This window comes from Trypanosoma cruzi, genomic scaffold (genome assembly GCF_000209065.1).
Source record: "Trypanosoma cruzi strain CL Brener 1047053517087 genomic scaffold, whole genome shotgun sequence".
NCBI classification, from domain to species: domain Eukaryota; phylum Euglenozoa; class Kinetoplastea; order Trypanosomatida; family Trypanosomatidae; genus Trypanosoma; species Trypanosoma cruzi.
Genome location: NW_001849447.1, coordinates 78,554 through 93,296, shown reverse-complemented (window position 1 = coordinate 93,296; position 14,743 = coordinate 78,554). Strand labels below are relative to the sequence as shown.

The 14,743-nt window shown below is 48.2% G+C and overlaps 7 protein-coding genes across 7 annotated transcripts, besides 13 other annotated features; all 7 read left to right on the top strand.

Moving 5' to 3' along the window:
* Window positions 1–14,743: part of a sequence feature (heterozygous, non-Esmeraldo-like haplotype) that runs on past the window's edge.
* Tc00.1047053503939.60 (hypothetical protein, conserved) lies at window positions 26–1,366 on the top strand (the record flags this gene model as incomplete). The annotated part of the gene is made up of 1 exon (XM_810163.1): window positions 26–1,366. One exon carries the CDS (start codon window positions 26–28, stop codon window positions 1,364–1,366), a length of 1,341 nt encoding a protein of 446 aa, XP_815256.1.
* Window positions 1,536–1,558: a sequence feature (AT_rich).
* Tc00.1047053503939.50 (hypothetical protein, conserved) lies at window positions 1,569–5,024 on the top strand (the record flags this gene model as incomplete). The annotated part of the gene is made up of 1 exon (XM_810162.1): window positions 1,569–5,024. The coding sequence occupies one exon, from the start codon at window positions 1,569–1,571 to the stop codon at window positions 5,022–5,024; it is 3,456 nt and encodes a 1,151-aa protein (XP_815255.1).
* Window positions 5,103–5,129: a sequence feature (AT_rich).
* Window positions 5,329–5,361: a sequence feature (AT_rich).
* Window positions 5,392–5,423: a microsatellite.
* Window positions 5,628–5,709: a sequence feature (A-rich).
* Window positions 5,877–5,941: a sequence feature (A-rich).
* On the top strand, window positions 6,059–8,134 carry Tc00.1047053503939.40 (hypothetical protein, conserved; the record flags this gene model as incomplete). Its single annotated transcript, XM_810161.1, has 1 exon — window positions 6,059–8,134. One exon carries the CDS (start codon window positions 6,059–6,061, stop codon window positions 8,132–8,134), a length of 2,076 nt encoding a protein of 691 aa, XP_815254.1.
* Window positions 8,225–8,251: a microsatellite.
* On the top strand, window positions 8,781–9,938 carry Tc00.1047053503939.30 (hypothetical protein, conserved; the record flags this gene model as incomplete). Its single annotated transcript, XM_810160.1, has 1 exon — window positions 8,781–9,938. One exon carries the CDS (start codon window positions 8,781–8,783, stop codon window positions 9,936–9,938), a length of 1,158 nt encoding a protein of 385 aa, XP_815253.1.
* Window positions 10,024–10,065: a sequence feature (AT_rich).
* Window positions 10,242–11,222, top strand: Tc00.1047053503939.20 (hypothetical protein, conserved; the record flags this gene model as incomplete). The annotated part of the gene is made up of 1 exon (XM_810159.1): window positions 10,242–11,222. The coding sequence occupies one exon, from the start codon at window positions 10,242–10,244 to the stop codon at window positions 11,220–11,222; it is 981 nt and encodes a 326-aa protein (XP_815252.1).
* Window positions 11,958–11,987: a sequence feature (A-rich).
* Window positions 12,030–12,053: a sequence feature (AT_rich).
* Window positions 12,222–12,246: a microsatellite.
* Tc00.1047053503939.10 (acetyltransferase, putative) lies at window positions 12,289–13,446 on the top strand (the record flags this gene model as incomplete). The annotated part of the gene is made up of 1 exon (XM_810158.1): window positions 12,289–13,446. The coding sequence occupies one exon, from the start codon at window positions 12,289–12,291 to the stop codon at window positions 13,444–13,446; it is 1,158 nt and encodes a 385-aa protein (XP_815251.1).
* Window positions 13,571–13,651: a sequence feature (A-rich).
* Tc00.1047053503939.4 (hypothetical protein, conserved) lies at window positions 13,936–14,743 on the top strand (the record flags this gene model as incomplete). Its single annotated transcript, XM_810173.1, has 1 exon — window positions 13,936–14,743. A coding segment is annotated over one exon (808 nt), but the record flags the coding sequence as incomplete, so codon positions are not given.

Below are 14,743 nucleotides of genomic sequence, written 5' to 3'. Positions count from 1 at the left end.
TTTTATGTGAGGGATGAAGTGAGAGATGTCTCACTCCGTTCCGTCGCTACTTCTTCGTAATCTCCACTGCTCATTGCCCGTTATTGCCCAACTCTACAAGGAGGCTGCGGGTGTTGGAACCGGCGGCGTGGTGGAGGGTGACCGTGGGATACCGTCTTGCTCTTCTCTTCCACTGACGGTTTCCACGACAAACGATGGGGAAGCTGTGCTGGACTTTTTTTGCCGTGAGCTCGGTATGGGGGCCTCTTCTTTGCGTCACTGGCGAAGCGGTTTGACGAAAGCAGCACACCGACGCTGGTGGCGTGGGGGAAAACTTCCCTCACAGAATGCTGCAGATGCTTCGTTATTCACCGACACGGATGATGTCTTGTTCATGCAGAGTGCTATTTGGGATCTGAAGGCAGTGGTCTCACCCTTTCTGACCTTGACGAAACCGCGGCGGAAAAGTGCGGTGCGTGGAAGCTCCTTTATGGCTACCCAGCGCTTATTACCTGGCGTGTATCTTTTAAGTTTACCCGTGGAGGCGATCTTTTTTGCGAGCCCGCCGCCTGCTACTGACCCTATAACGTCGTTTTTTATGTATGTAGAGGAGCTGGTGGGACAGTTGGTGGTGGCGGGCGACGATGTATCGGAGAATGATTGGCGTCCCTCACATGCGGGCTATGTGAATTACCTGAAGAAATCGGTGATACCGAGCAACAACCTGCCTTTCCTGGAAAGGGAGGAGATTGCACGGATATTGCAGAGCGATAAAACCAAGCCATTATTAGGGGCGATAGGGGAAAGTCATACCGTGAGTAACAAGAGCCCCGCGCTTGAGTTGTGGGAGTATTTTCATAACGACATGCAAGGTTTACCGCTGAGTGCCTATCTGCGTCAGCGCCTATCCAAAGAGGAGTATGCTTGGTGGGTGAGTTTGGTGCTGTCACGACGTGCTGGGGCTGCGACCTTAATTCCTCTGGTAGACAAACTCAATCATCATCCGGAGCCCAATTGCTATTACACGATGGCTACAGAAGAGACTTTTTGCGGAATTGATGTTTTTGACAATCTCTTAGCTGGTGTTCCTTCTGATTTGTTATACGAACCATTTCTGCATACGTTTAGTATTCGGGAGATACAGGAAGGGGAGGAACTGACGCTTTGCTACGCGTCTCCAACAATAAACCCGAATGACCGTGACTCAAGGAGTGCTGGGGGCATGTCTGTGACCTCTCAGGAAGGTCGAGCTGCATGGCAACTACAGTGGGGTTTTTTCCCAGAGAATGATTCTCCGTATTCATCCACGGATTTAAAAGAAGTGGCCGCCATTGTGGCTGAGCGTCGAGTAAACCTCCGGCGCCAGTACTTCCCACCAGATGGGTGAAGTAAACAAGAGAAAAATAAATGATTGGGAAGTAAAATTGAGAGCGAAATGAGAAGAGATGGGTGGCAAAAAACTACAAAAAAACAGCGTTCTGGGCTGTGGAATTGTAAGCTGGGTATCTGTCCCTATCTGTGGATCGAATGAAATGTGTATTCTGTGGCATCCTTTCTTTATTATTAATTATTATTATTTGTGTTTGTGCATGTTCTTTTATTTTATTTTATTTTTCTTCTCCCTTAACTTTTTTGTTTTGTTGGAATGTATGGGCGTCACAGATAATCCGGCCTGCTTTCTTTGCTTTAGTAGAAGGGAGATGGATTCGGGAGAAAAGGAAACCGCCGCTGATGCATTGCAAAGCACTTCTTTTCCTCTGTCGGAACTCAACAAATTTATGCACAATGCCTTAAGTTGGCCAGCAACAGATCTTACGCCTGACTCTTCGTTACCTGCGCTACAGAAATTTTCGAGTGGTCAGCCTATGCGTCTTTGCTTATCTCCGGGCACGTACGCTTGTAAGATTATCGAAAACACCGCTTCATGTTTAGTTGCTGGCGCATCTAGTGTGAGAGATACAGTTGTTTCGTTGACGGATAGAGAGGGTGAAAGTGGTTTTGTGGGAAAGGATGGATTTTCATCTATGGCAGTGTTTCAGCAGCCGATGAAGATTTATTCGCGCGCCTCCCTTGTTTTTCATAGAGTCTGGTTCATGAACTTTGTAGAGGTGGTGGGAGGAGGTCCAGTCTTCTTTTCGCAGTGCTTTTTTGGAGCGTCTACATGCGGTGGCAATGTAGTAGGATTGCCAGGATCGTCACAATTTGCAAGTGTTCATCTTGCAATGGATGGGGATTGCTTTTTCTTTGACTGTGACTTTGATTATCGTTGCGGTGTGGCGGGATGGGAGGGCAATAATGAGGTGCCTGCCGTAACAGCCTCCGGCCTTACAAAGCTTCATATTTTGAACAGTAGTTTTTCGGGTCCAGGTGTGGTGTCCACCGCACTGGCTTTATTTGATACCGCTAGGCTTGAAGCGGATTATATTTCTGTTGTCCGCTGTGGCGGTCACAGTCTTGTCTTGAGGGATAAGAGTAGCGCAATCATTTCTCATGCTCTCTTTGATCGTAACGACAGCGGTGTGTGGGTGAAGGACAATGGAAAGCTTGATATCCGGGAGTCTTCTCTTGAACTGGTGCGTCATGGACGAAGCGGTCTTGTTCTCTCAGATGGCGGGCATTGCTTGGCCCACAAGTGCATATTCTCAGCTTGGGCTGCGGGCCCACAGTCGATTGGTAGGTGCATTGTGGTGGCGGGTGATAATTCTTACGTGTCGTTGAGTTTATGTGAATTGTTTTGGCGGAATGGCGAGGACTCAATCAATTCACAGGAGTTAATTAAAGGTCCCGACCCCGTTCCTGGTTCCGACACCTGTGAAAAGATGAAGGATTTTGGACTCTGTCATGTGTTGCTGGGAGGGCGAAGTGAGGCGACAATCTCCCGCTGTGTTTTTCGACTGCCACTCACAGTGGAGTCTAACGGGCAGAGCTCCGTCATTGGCGTACTGCTGCGGAGTGTGCCGAAACGTGATTCCATTACCTTCTATGCGGTAGAAAACACCATTGTGTTTGGGTGGTCCATGGAAGGCGACGATGTGCGGAGGGCGAGATTGCCAGAGAGAGGCAAATCTTCACACACCTGGGGTCTCGTGTTGCCCTATGTGTCCGGTCGGAGCGAGGAGAAGAGGCTCAAGCAGCTGGCAACGATGTGGATGACTGACAATTGTTTTCTGGAGAGCAATGAGGAACCGCTGAAGGACGCCTCTCTCGTCTACAGTTCTTACGAAGGATATTGCCGAGGCACGGGGGTCTCACTGGTATTCCCCGACGTGGCAAAAAATAAGGATGAGGATGATGCCAATGCGGTTTGCTCGTCGACTGTTTCTTTCATGACCTCGGATTTTGTCAATTCTCCTCCTGTGCAGGATTTGGAAAACCACTCCGTCAATGTGCATTGGACACCCAGGAAGTCGGTCACCTCGTTGTTGTCGGGCGGCGCAGCTCTGACGCCAACTTCGTTATGCGAGGATTCACCACCGTGGAGAGAACATACATGCCCAGAACAAGGCTACCTGAGTTTAGTTGAAGAGGAGAGCAGCGATTCCACTAGTCTCACCTCCTACAGCGGCAGCGAAAAGGAAGGCCGTGGTATCACTGTGGCCAAGAGGGCCTCACTGTCACTGCCTGAAGTCGGCAATTCACCTTATGCATGTGCGCAAAATAATGTGGGTATTCTTCGATCGCCATCTGAATTCCCTTCCCTGAATGGGGTTCACTTTCACACGAAGAGATGTCGTAAAATATCAGGAGTGGCAGCAATTGGGCTGCCTGATCGCAAACAGGAAATAGTTTTGGAACCCTTCCCTCAAATGACTGTTGCTTCCACGGAAGCACCTCGGCCACTTTCAGTGTCTTTTGCGACAGATGAGGAAACGCCAACTAGCAGACCGGGCCTAAAAGAGGGGGGGCGACAATTTTGCATTTTTGCTGGCGGCAGGCGTCGTGGCGTGTGCCAACGACGTCAATTGTTGATGAAGCAGGAAGTTATTGATTGTCAAAGGAAGCTGCGGAGTCTCATGAGTCGGAGATCGAAGGGTACGATTGTTTCTTCAAGTCACACTGGCACCGCACAAGCGCAGAAGGTTCGAAATTCACTGGCGACGAAAAAGTCCAATACCAGGATTTTCTCGGAATTATTTCCTTATCAATCAGAGTTGGGTCCTCGTCGAAGGCCTCTTTTGGCTGGAAGAGAGTCGCCAAGTGAACGACTCGTTGAAAAAGGTAATGTCTCATCGAAAGAGGTATGGCCATGGGAAGTTCCAACTCTAAGGAGGTTTCTGATGGAGAAGCTTGGCATGTATTCTAGCATTGAGGCACAAAAACGGGCATTTTGTGGTCGTGGGAAGGATGAGGAGAGGGAGGAGGGAGAAGATTTGGTGTGGTCACCGCAAAGAAAACGTGCTCCAGCCAACCGTGTGAACGTGGGATCGTTGAATGGTAACACCCGTAGGATGTGCAGCACCTCGCCCAGGAGGGAAACACGGTTGCGCTCTCCCTCATTGGTATCCACTCCAGCAGATTCTTTTTGCGCCCGTCGCCCATCGCCGGGGAAAGCGGGATATGTCCCCCTTCGGCTGTACGAAAAGTTCTGGAAAAAATGGTGCAAGACGCATTTCGTTCGTGAAACCTCAGATCAACCACAACGCGATCAGCGCGAGGGTGAGTGCCGATCACGAGGTGTGATGGAACATCAAGCCCCACGGTTGCACAGCTCAGGGAGTACGGATAAAAAATGGGGACCTGCGACACGCGTGGCGGGATCTGCTCGTAACTACGCTTTTCAGCAGAGGGATGCCACGCAGCCAAGCAAAATTAGGGAGCTGACGGCGGAGGTACGGCAACCGAGTTCAGCCGTTGTGGTTAATCAGACTTTACACGATTTCAGCGACACAGAAGAAGAAAAAGCGGAGGAAAACGATGCTGGCCACGGTGCTACTGTGATTCCGCCGAGGATGCCATTATTTCGGCCCCCACTGACCGCAGCGAGGGTTGAGGGGCGCAATAGGTTTGCCTTTAAAAGACGTAATCCTGAGTATTCTTCGGTGTAATTAAGTTGGGTTTGCCCAGTTTATACATGAAACATTTTTATGCGTCTGCGCGTACATGTAATAGAGTAGAGAGGAGGCAATTTTTTTATTTTTATTTTTTATTTTGTAGGGGTGGTCGACAGGAGTTGAAGGAATACTCGTACGAATTCCGAATGACATGGTGGAATGAGATTAAATGGGATCAAACTGAAAAGCAAACGTAAAAAGAGGTCTACACCGAAAGCGTATACGCATGTATATGCACACATAGGGAAGCACGCAAATAATCTGTAATAGCATTCTCTCATTTATTTTTTTGCTTTCCATATATATATATATATCTATATTTTTTTTTTTTGTATGCCAGTTTCTTTTTTCTTTCTCTCTCTTATTATTATTACTATTATTATTATTATTGTTGACATTGCCGCCTACTTATTGGGGTTCCATTCGGTAATTTTACTCGGGGATGGGGGTGAAGTGGGGGGAAATAATGAAAATGCGTATTCCATTTTGAGTGGAGTGGGGAACCAACGAAAAAAAAACAACAAAAAAACAACAAATAAAAAACCAAAACCAAAACGGATGAACGTAAAGACGAATTTGCCTGATACATTATCCTACTTTATTTTTATTTTTTTCTAATTTTGATTTTGATTTACTTCTTTTGAGTATGTGTGTTGAGTTTTTATTTTTTTTTATTTTTTTGGAAAAGACATTTCTAATGCGGTCATGGTCTTCCATCCTTCCTTTTTCAATTTGGCGCCATCGTGGATTATATCCGCCCTGGAAGCCACAAATAGTTACACCAACTGGCGTATCTTTATGTGATGAATTTTTAGGAATATTTGCCTGGCTTCTTCTTAAGCTCCCTCTTCTTTTTTTTTTTTTTTTTTGTGTGTGTGTGTGTTTGTTGAGTCCTTTTTTTTTTTTTTTTTGCTGCTCCTATCGGTGTTTTCTTCTTCTTGGGGTTCTCCTCTCCCCACCACTTTCTCTTTTTCTTTGAGAAGTGACATTTGCGAAGTGGACGTCATAAACGAGGGGGGCAGGAGGGGATGCCGCTGGAGACCATAAACCTCTCTGGAAAGGATGCCCAGGATGGGGAGAAATTCACTCCAACACCCGAGGAGCTGCGCACCATCCAGGAGAAGATGAAGGACCCCAAGTTTGTGGAGCTTTTCCAGAGTTACATGAAGTCCATGGAGGACCCCGAGACACGCCGGGAGGAGGAGGCTTATCTCAAGCAAGTGGAGCACCAGGCAAAGGCGGGCGGCGACTACAGCTTTGACTTTGTCTTTCCCAAACCGGGGTTTGTGGTGGAGCTGCTGGAGCCGTCTACGTCTTATCAAGTGACGCACCCGTCATTGAAAGCGGAGAGCAAAAAGAAGAAACATGTCCCTCGGGTGTACGTTAACATGTGTAGTAGCGAGAAGATTGACCCCTTTTCTGAGCAGTCCACAGGAGACAGGGAGAAGAGCAATTGGCTTGTGCCGGTGTCTGTATCAAAACCGAGAACGGAGCTGTTTTCGGAAGAAGCGGCAACGTCGGGGAAGACGGGAGAAAAACAAACTCATGAAAGCGGGGAGGGAACAAACCCCGTCGTTGTATATGACGCCGTGTTTCATCCAAACACGTTGCAGTTAACAGATCGCAGCGATCGCTTTTGTTGTTTTTTAGTGAACATCGCCGTAGAACATATCAATAGCGGTTATGGCGATTGCCATGGATTTGAGTTTCGTCGTCTGCCTAGCCGCATCCAATCGGTGGGAACCCCACAGAACCAGACGATTAGCCGCGAGAAGGGGAAGTCGCCATTTGCGGCTGCGATGAACGAGAAGACACTGACGCATCCGACAAAAGTGCTCCCACCTTTGACCTCCACCAGCGAGAAGGGGAGGACGACGCCCTGTAACAAGGGAAAAGAAACTAGTGGGGTTCAGGCAAAGAAAGAAACCGATGCAGAAGCTGGTGATAAAGTGGAGAAGAAGGAACATATTCCTCACTTTACAATTGCTCACCAAGGACATATTGATCTCACCGATACTTGGGGATGGAAAATTGTGGATCGGCGCGTTGGTGTGCCTGAGGCTCTTGTCGTCAAGATGGATTTTACAGGCGTGCAGTCCGCGGCGGATCTTAACATTGAGGTAGAAAGCACATACGTAATCATTGCGAAGAGTTCCTCACATCCCTATTATGGGAGCGTGACGCTTCCCTTTTCGGTGGAGTCAACGCCATTGGAGGCGAAGTTTGAGCGACGAAAATCCCGGCTCACGTTGGTGCTGCGCGTCGTGCCCCCAGCACCAACAGGAATAACTGCGGAAGATATGCGACAAGAATTACTTTCTGCTGGAAACCCACCGGACTCGGTGACGGAGCACGCCGAAGATGTGGTCACCGAGAGGAAAAACAATGATTCCGCACAGGACTCAGCTACTGCGGGTTGCGTTGCGAATGATGAAACTTCCACCGTCAGCGATTTACTGCCGGCGGAGGCCCGTCCCACTGCGGTGGAGTTGCCTAAAAAGACGCCATCCGTTCCGCAGTTTTCTTGCGTTGGGGATCCGGATCGTGTACGAATCGTGATGGAGAAGGTGCAGGCAGCGAGACTGGAGCGTGAGAAGGCCGCCGCCGCAGCGGAAGAACAAGAGACAAGTTTTGCAAAAACAGGATCCGATCCGCAGGAAAAGGAAAATGATGATGACCCCGCGAAAGAGCCTGCCGGAAATCCTGAGCATGAACCCCAACGAGAAGTAGTAACTGGATCCACCGCGTTGGAGGGAGCAGCTTCAACTTCAACTTTCACGCTCACAGAGGTGTCGGCGACGGCAGGTGCGGATGGTGCTGTACATGTTGGGGATGGCACAGAGACTGCGGAGGACGCCGCAGGACTGGAATTGCTGCGGCAGAGGCAGGATGCATGGCAAAGAGAAATACACCGACGCACTGAGGCGAGGCATGATGAGGACCGAGAGAAGGCGCTTATTGCTGATCGCGAAGCACGCCGTGAGGCCGAGCGCTTGAGGAGAAGAGCGGAGGCGGCGAGGCTTCAGGAGGCGGCGGCGGTGAAGCTTGCCGAGCGCATGGCTGAACTCCCGCTTCGTAATAGACACATCTTTACAGTAGACTAAGCATGCACAAACCAACAAACAAAAAATAGGAATAGGGGGCGGCCATACAGTGCAGCATCTGTTCTTGGAGACTTAAGTGACGATGCACTCATTATTATTATTATTACTGTTATTATTTTTTCCTGATGTATGTATGGACGATAGTTTTTTTTCTCTTGCGGTGAGTGAAGTGGAGGCGTGGGGAATGGGGAGTCTCTGACTCCAAGGGGCAACAAACGAAAATGAAAAGAAAAAATCCAGGGAGGGGAAGGGGTGGAATTCACCCTAATGATGCAAGGGAGAGGCGAGGGAGTGAGAATATGAGGCGTAAAGACGTGAGGTGTAAGGTGGAGGCAAAAACGACACATGCTCTTTTTTTTTTGGTTTTCTTTGTTGCTAAATTAAGCGAGGAAGGACCAATTGGAGAGAACCTTTCTTTCCCTCTGTCTCTCTGTACATATATACTTGTGGAATAGAATATTTTCTTTGCGTAAACCAAGCAGGACAAAGATAAATTGGCCTGTGGAAGGGGAGAACCAAAGCAGAAAAGGGAATTACAAAAGAATATAAGGGAGGGGAGGTGAGGTTTGCGTTTTGAATTTTTTTTTTCCATTGTTTCAATTGCTTTTATTTGTTTGGATCCACCGCATTGAAATACTGTGGGAAGATGTCTTACACGCAGTGCCCGGTCTCCACGTCTCCTCCTCCGATGGATTTCACAGTACTCCACGAGATCATGCGTGACCACATACGCCGAGGAAACCACTTTGCAGTTTTGGGAATACTGGCCCTCACTGTCGTTCATGAGGATCCAGCGTTTTGGCAGACGTGTACATATCACGATGGAATCGCGTCCGCTGTAATTGCCAATTACGTTGGAAACGACAGAGTGAAAACACATCCCCCGCAGGAAAGCAGATGCCAGACAGAGGAGATCGCACCAAATTTGAATCAAGAACTTTTGACAGAGAACGAGCTTTATCTTATGCTGCGACGAGTGTGCGGTAAAGACCCCCTTCTTTGCCGGGTCATTCATCAGTTGGAAATGGATCCAGTCAAGGAGAACAACACCAGCAACGGCAGAAGCAAAGAGCTTGATGCAGCTGTCTCCGTTCCGTCCGAAGCGATGCGGGTGAATTTGGATGAGTTATTTGCCGTACTACACGAGCGTTTTTGCAGCCTTGATGAGCGGAGAAGTCAATCGCAGGGAACAACTATCCCTTCGGCCACCATCGGTCCCCAGGCGTTGAAGCGGGCACGTGAATCGGATGGCTCCGAGGAAAATTTGGGTGTTATTGCGACAGAGTCGGCTGCAGTTGCCCCTCCAAAGAGCCGTTATCTTGAACCCGTCGACGGTGTTGATGGGGCCGGGTGTAGCGATGCGTTGGAGGTTTTGGCGCATATACATGCATTGCCCGGTACCACTTGTGCCCTGAACTCATTTGATGCCGTGGCGGGTCTTGTGGACGACGGCGAACGAGGAGGGCTTGAATCCCACAGTTCTAGACAACAGGGTTTGGAACCCAAAGGAACTTCTAGGAGTGATATTGCCCCTGTTGGGCTGCGTCCAAAGCAGCGACGGCATAAGTTTACCCCTGAAGAGGACGAGGCAATACTTCAGGGGGTGGCGCGTTTTGCAAAGGGGCCTGGAAGGTTCGAAAGTATACTTTATGCCTACCGTGGCGTGTGGCATCGTGACCGGACAGCAACGCAGCTGCATGATCACTGGCGGGGAACTTTGCGGCAACGGGCTGTTCTTCAACAGGGAGGCTATCGGGGCAAAAACAGCATTGCGACACGTGGGGGTAAAAGCGAAATGGAATAGGAAATATCTCTTCGTGTATATATGCTGAAGAGTGAGTGTGTGAGGCTGGATGAGGGTGAGGAAGACACAGACAGGGCAACCGTTCTTTTTTTTTTTATTATATTTTTTCCAATAATTAAAATAAAATGAAGGGGGCAGAAAATTGCGTGCACTTTTATATGTGTGTTTGTGTGAGTGGTTCGCTTTAAGGCGGATGTCAAAAACGCGGTGCTTTTTTTCCTTTTTGGTTTGCCTTCTCATGTCTGATTTTTGTATAGCAATTTGGCCGCCGAGAGTTGGTATTTGTTTTGGGTTTCGGAACGCATGTCGACCGATAAAAAGATACGGAGGGATGCCCCACTGCCGAAGTCTTGGACAATCGGCATTGCCGGATTTTCCGGCATGTTTGGATGGGTCTTTACACACCCATTTGAGATGTGGAAGAACACAGTTATGATGGCACCCCCCGGCAATTCGCACTTAGATGTCCTACGAAAAGTACGAGAGCGAGGGGCTTTCAAGGGGCTCTCGGCGGGGCTCCTCCGTCAGGTGGTATACGCCCCCGCGCGTCTTGGATGTTATCCCATTTTTCGCGACGCTCTCATCATGCTGAAGGGTGCCAGCCCAGAGACCGCCCCATCCATCGCAGACCGGGCACTTGCTGGAGCCCTTTCCGGGGCTTTTGCGAGTGTCTTGAGTTCCCCAGTGGAGGTGTGCCTTGTGCTGCAGACGACCTCTCCGATGAAGGTCTCCATCCTCAATGCAGCAACGCAAGTGTACACGGCGAGTGGAATTACCGGCTACTGGCGCGGAGTGGGAGCCCTGGCTTCACGTGCTGCCCTTGTGGGTGTGTGTCAGGTCGCTGTGCACGATCAGATGCTTACTTTCCTGCGTCGTCATAACAAATGCCGAGCAGAACAGAAGGGCGTGTCTCCGTACGGTGACAATCTTGTTGTGAATACTGCCAGTATTTTTACAGCCCTCTTCTATGCCTTCTGCACGATGCCTGTCGAGATGGCACGTGTACGCATGTCAGCCGAAGCTCGTAAGGGCAAACTGCCCTCCGGTCAAGCTGCTGAATTGAAATATAAAAATGTTTTGCAGGCAATATCCCGCATTGCCCGTGAGGAAGGTGTATTGACAATCTATGACTCTTTTATTCCGTACTTTTGCCGCTGTGCAACCCATACAGTGGTTTGTTTCTTTGTGATTGAGTGTTTAACGCGAAACGCAAAATTGTGGCGCAGTTCCAGGCAAACGAAGGAGAACTCTTTTGGGTCTCGTCGTGTTGACGTGCCTGCGTGAGTGGGGAAAAGGGATGAACGGCTGGGGCGGGAAACAAAGAACAAAATAATTTTTTTGTTTGCGTCGGATTGGGCGAATGGAGCGGATGAGGGAGGAAGTTACCCGCAGAATTGTGAGATTTGGTCCGTTTTATTCAATTTTCCTTTACCGCAGAAGTGAGTGATCAACCAACGGCCATAGACCGAAAATAACAGAGGACAAGGGATGACTCAGAGCACAACACGATACCAGGATGGATGGAGTTGCAAGCCCATTAAATTAAAACGAAAAATCGCGATATTACGAGGAGGAAAAGGCGAGGGAAAAAAAGAAAACTACAAATTCGCATACAATTATAAAAGCGCATACACAATTTTTAAATGCATCGCTTAAAATAAGTAAATGAATAAATAATTTACCCGTTGATGAAGTGGGTGATGAGGGGATGAGGGGCTGGGCGTTAGACCGATAATGGTTGAATTAAAATGGAATTATTACCCAAGCAATGAAGAATTGGGGAGGAAGAAGGAAAAAGTGTACTCATTTCTTGCGCCCATTTCTTCCGGGAAGGGGAAAATTTTTTGGGTGAGGTACGTCAAAGGGAGCCATTTAAAGGAATAGTCATATGCATAAATGCATATAGAGGTGCGTGTGTGTGTAAGTGTGTATGTTTCTGCGTATTCACGGAATTGTTACTTCATAGTGTTTGTACATGGAAATCTGGTATTTCTATTTTTTTTCTTCATGAAGAACTAATTTATTTTTATTATTTTTATTTTTATTTTTTGATTTGATATCACCGGCTCAAATATATATGGCCCTTTCCCCTTAATTATATATAAATATAAATATGTGTGTATGTGTTGTGGCGGGTCAACGGTCATGCCTCAACGCATTGCCATTTTTTTTCACGTGTTTTTTTATGCGTTTCTTTTCTGTGTAACTGCCCGAAAAAAGAAGGAAAAAAGAAACGAGTTTTTGTTTTTTTCTTTTGTTTCTTCGCGAAAGGAGGGTCTCTTTGGAAGGAAGGAAGGAAGGAAAGAAGAAGAAGGGGGAAAAGAAAAAAACAGAAGTGGAAGGCGAAGTGATGAGTGGCTCGGAGATTGTGAGACTACCGCCTCGGGGCGGGGTGCCAATAGAAATAAAGCTGCGTTGGGGCATTCAAAAGGAAGATCTCACAGCGTTGGGGGTTCTGCACGACGCTGCTTTTCCTGTGAAGTACGAATCCGAATACTACGACTGGATGCTGACGGACTCATGCCTGGCATTACTTGCATTCGCGACCGAAAACTGCATCCTGTCTTTGCTGAAGGCTGCTGAGCATCAGCAAAATACTGAAACGGAAAGGGATGAAGAAAATTCTTTTGGTGATGTAGAAGATGATGGATCCTCTTCACTTTACTCTGTCATGGTTGGTTTTTGCATTGGACAGATCGCATATGGACAACGACGTGATGGTCGGATTGATGCGTCACCGACTGGGTACTTGGGGTCTTTTGCGGTGGACAGTAGGATGCAGCGTTGTGGTGTGGGGGGAGCTCTTTTGGATCGCTTCTTGTCGTACATGTTTTTTACCGTATCAGTTCCACCTCACTTGTTTCTTGACTACTCTCCTCCATATCTCGGGTGCGAGGGTTTGTGGGGATTGGTCTCCTCCGCATATCCCACGTTATTTGACTGGATGTCTCGGTGGTGGTTTGGGAGGGATCGAAAAGGCACGAACCATGTCCCTCAAGAGACGTTGAAAGATAAGAAACTGTGTGACTCCGTGAACCCCACGGTAGACAGTCAAAGTGGTAGGATTCAGTACGGTGTGGGGGAGGTGTGGCTGCACTGTATAGCAGCGGACACAAAGCTGCTTCTGTACTATATGAAACGTGGATTTTCCCGCGTTCTTGTAGCACCAAATTTCTATTTTTTTGGTGGTCGCTATCACGAAGGAGCTCTTCTTGTTTGTAGAAAAGATGGGGCGGTGATAGATTTACATGATCTTAATTCAGCACGTGCCACGGGAAAAAAATTAGAGGATGGGGCGGGTCAAGAGACTTTTATTGCGAAAGGACTTTCGCATGGTTTCAGGCTGAGGAGCGGCAACGCTGTTTTTCCGGCAACAGTGAGCGAAGAGGACTCGGGCGAGGGAGAGATTGTGGATCTGCTGCTTATGACGGATTTAGCGGGGCTGCGTCGGAAGTGGAGGTCCAGTGTGGGAAAAACGGCCTTCTTTTCAGACCTGCTGGCCTCTTAGTCAAGTGCTTTGGTGCAATTTATGGAGGCGGTGGCTATGATGTTTTTGTTTTTTTTCTTTTGCTTCAGTTATGGCGTGGGGATTCGGACAAAATTTTCTGCTTCTTACTGAGTATGGGATCATGTTTTGTTTTTTTTTTTCTTCTTTTTCCTTTTTTGCCTTTTCTTTCTCCCTGTTTCTTTGTGTTTTCTTCTTGTTTTTCTTTGCGTGCGTGTCAGGCGCGTGTGAATTTTTTGCGCCGTGTTTGTTTTCTCCGGAAATGGCGTCTGGAATTGCGAGAGCTGGAGCGGGAGTTGGGGATCCCACGGGAGTGCTGGATTCGAGACGAGTGGAATGTGGATGACGCGCATTTTTGTCTAATGATAATTCCTGTGGCAAATTTTGTGCTGCAATCCCTCTTTCTTTTTCTTTCTTTTTTCATTCTTGTCTTTTGGGCAGCTATTGAGAGAAAGGACGAAGAGTACAAGGAAAACACACACTGCGTAACCAATGTTGACTAAATCAGGAGGAGTGGAGGCCAAGTTGGAGGCTCTCCAGAGCAAGTTGGAAGCCATGCATGCAGACATCAAAAAAATTGTTCCCCATAGTGTTTCGTTCCTCAACGAAGACAACTCCGTCACTCGTTCCACGCCTGTTCAATCGTTCACAAATGGTGCTGCGGTTATGGAAATGCCAACGATACCCATCGGGCGTGGATCGCGCTTAAATGCAGCAAGCCCTGCCGCTGAAGCATCCCCAAACACCACTCCGTCTTCTTTTTTTCTTCCAGTTATATCAGGGGGAGGGTCACCGAAACGCGTTGGCTTTCAAGAAAAAGGGCATGGGGCGGAGACAACAAATTCATTAAATACTCGTCGCAAGGCGGACGCAGCAAGGCAGAAGTTGCAAGATTTTGTAAAGCCAATGATATTGTCTCCAGGTGAAGAAAATGTTGCGGAGCTGCGCAGTGCCCCTTGCGCGTGGTTGTTGAGCATTGCGCTTGCATGCAGTTACGTTTCTGGTGAAAGTATCACCATTGAAGACATCCTTCGACAAAACCGTCTTGGGCTTCACTACGTTTCTTTTCCCTCCGTGACCCTTGCCGAGCTTTTTGATGTCACAAATGAGTTTCTGACAGACCACCCCAAGCTACGGGAGATGAGGGTACATTGTGAGGTGGCAACATTTGACTCCGAGACGGTGGATGAGCTGGGGGAAGTGATGGGCACGGGAGAACGCCTGCCCATCATGACACTTTCTCAGTTTCGTAAAGACCTCTCCCACTGCGATCCTAATTCCATCTGCGTTCTTAATTTTG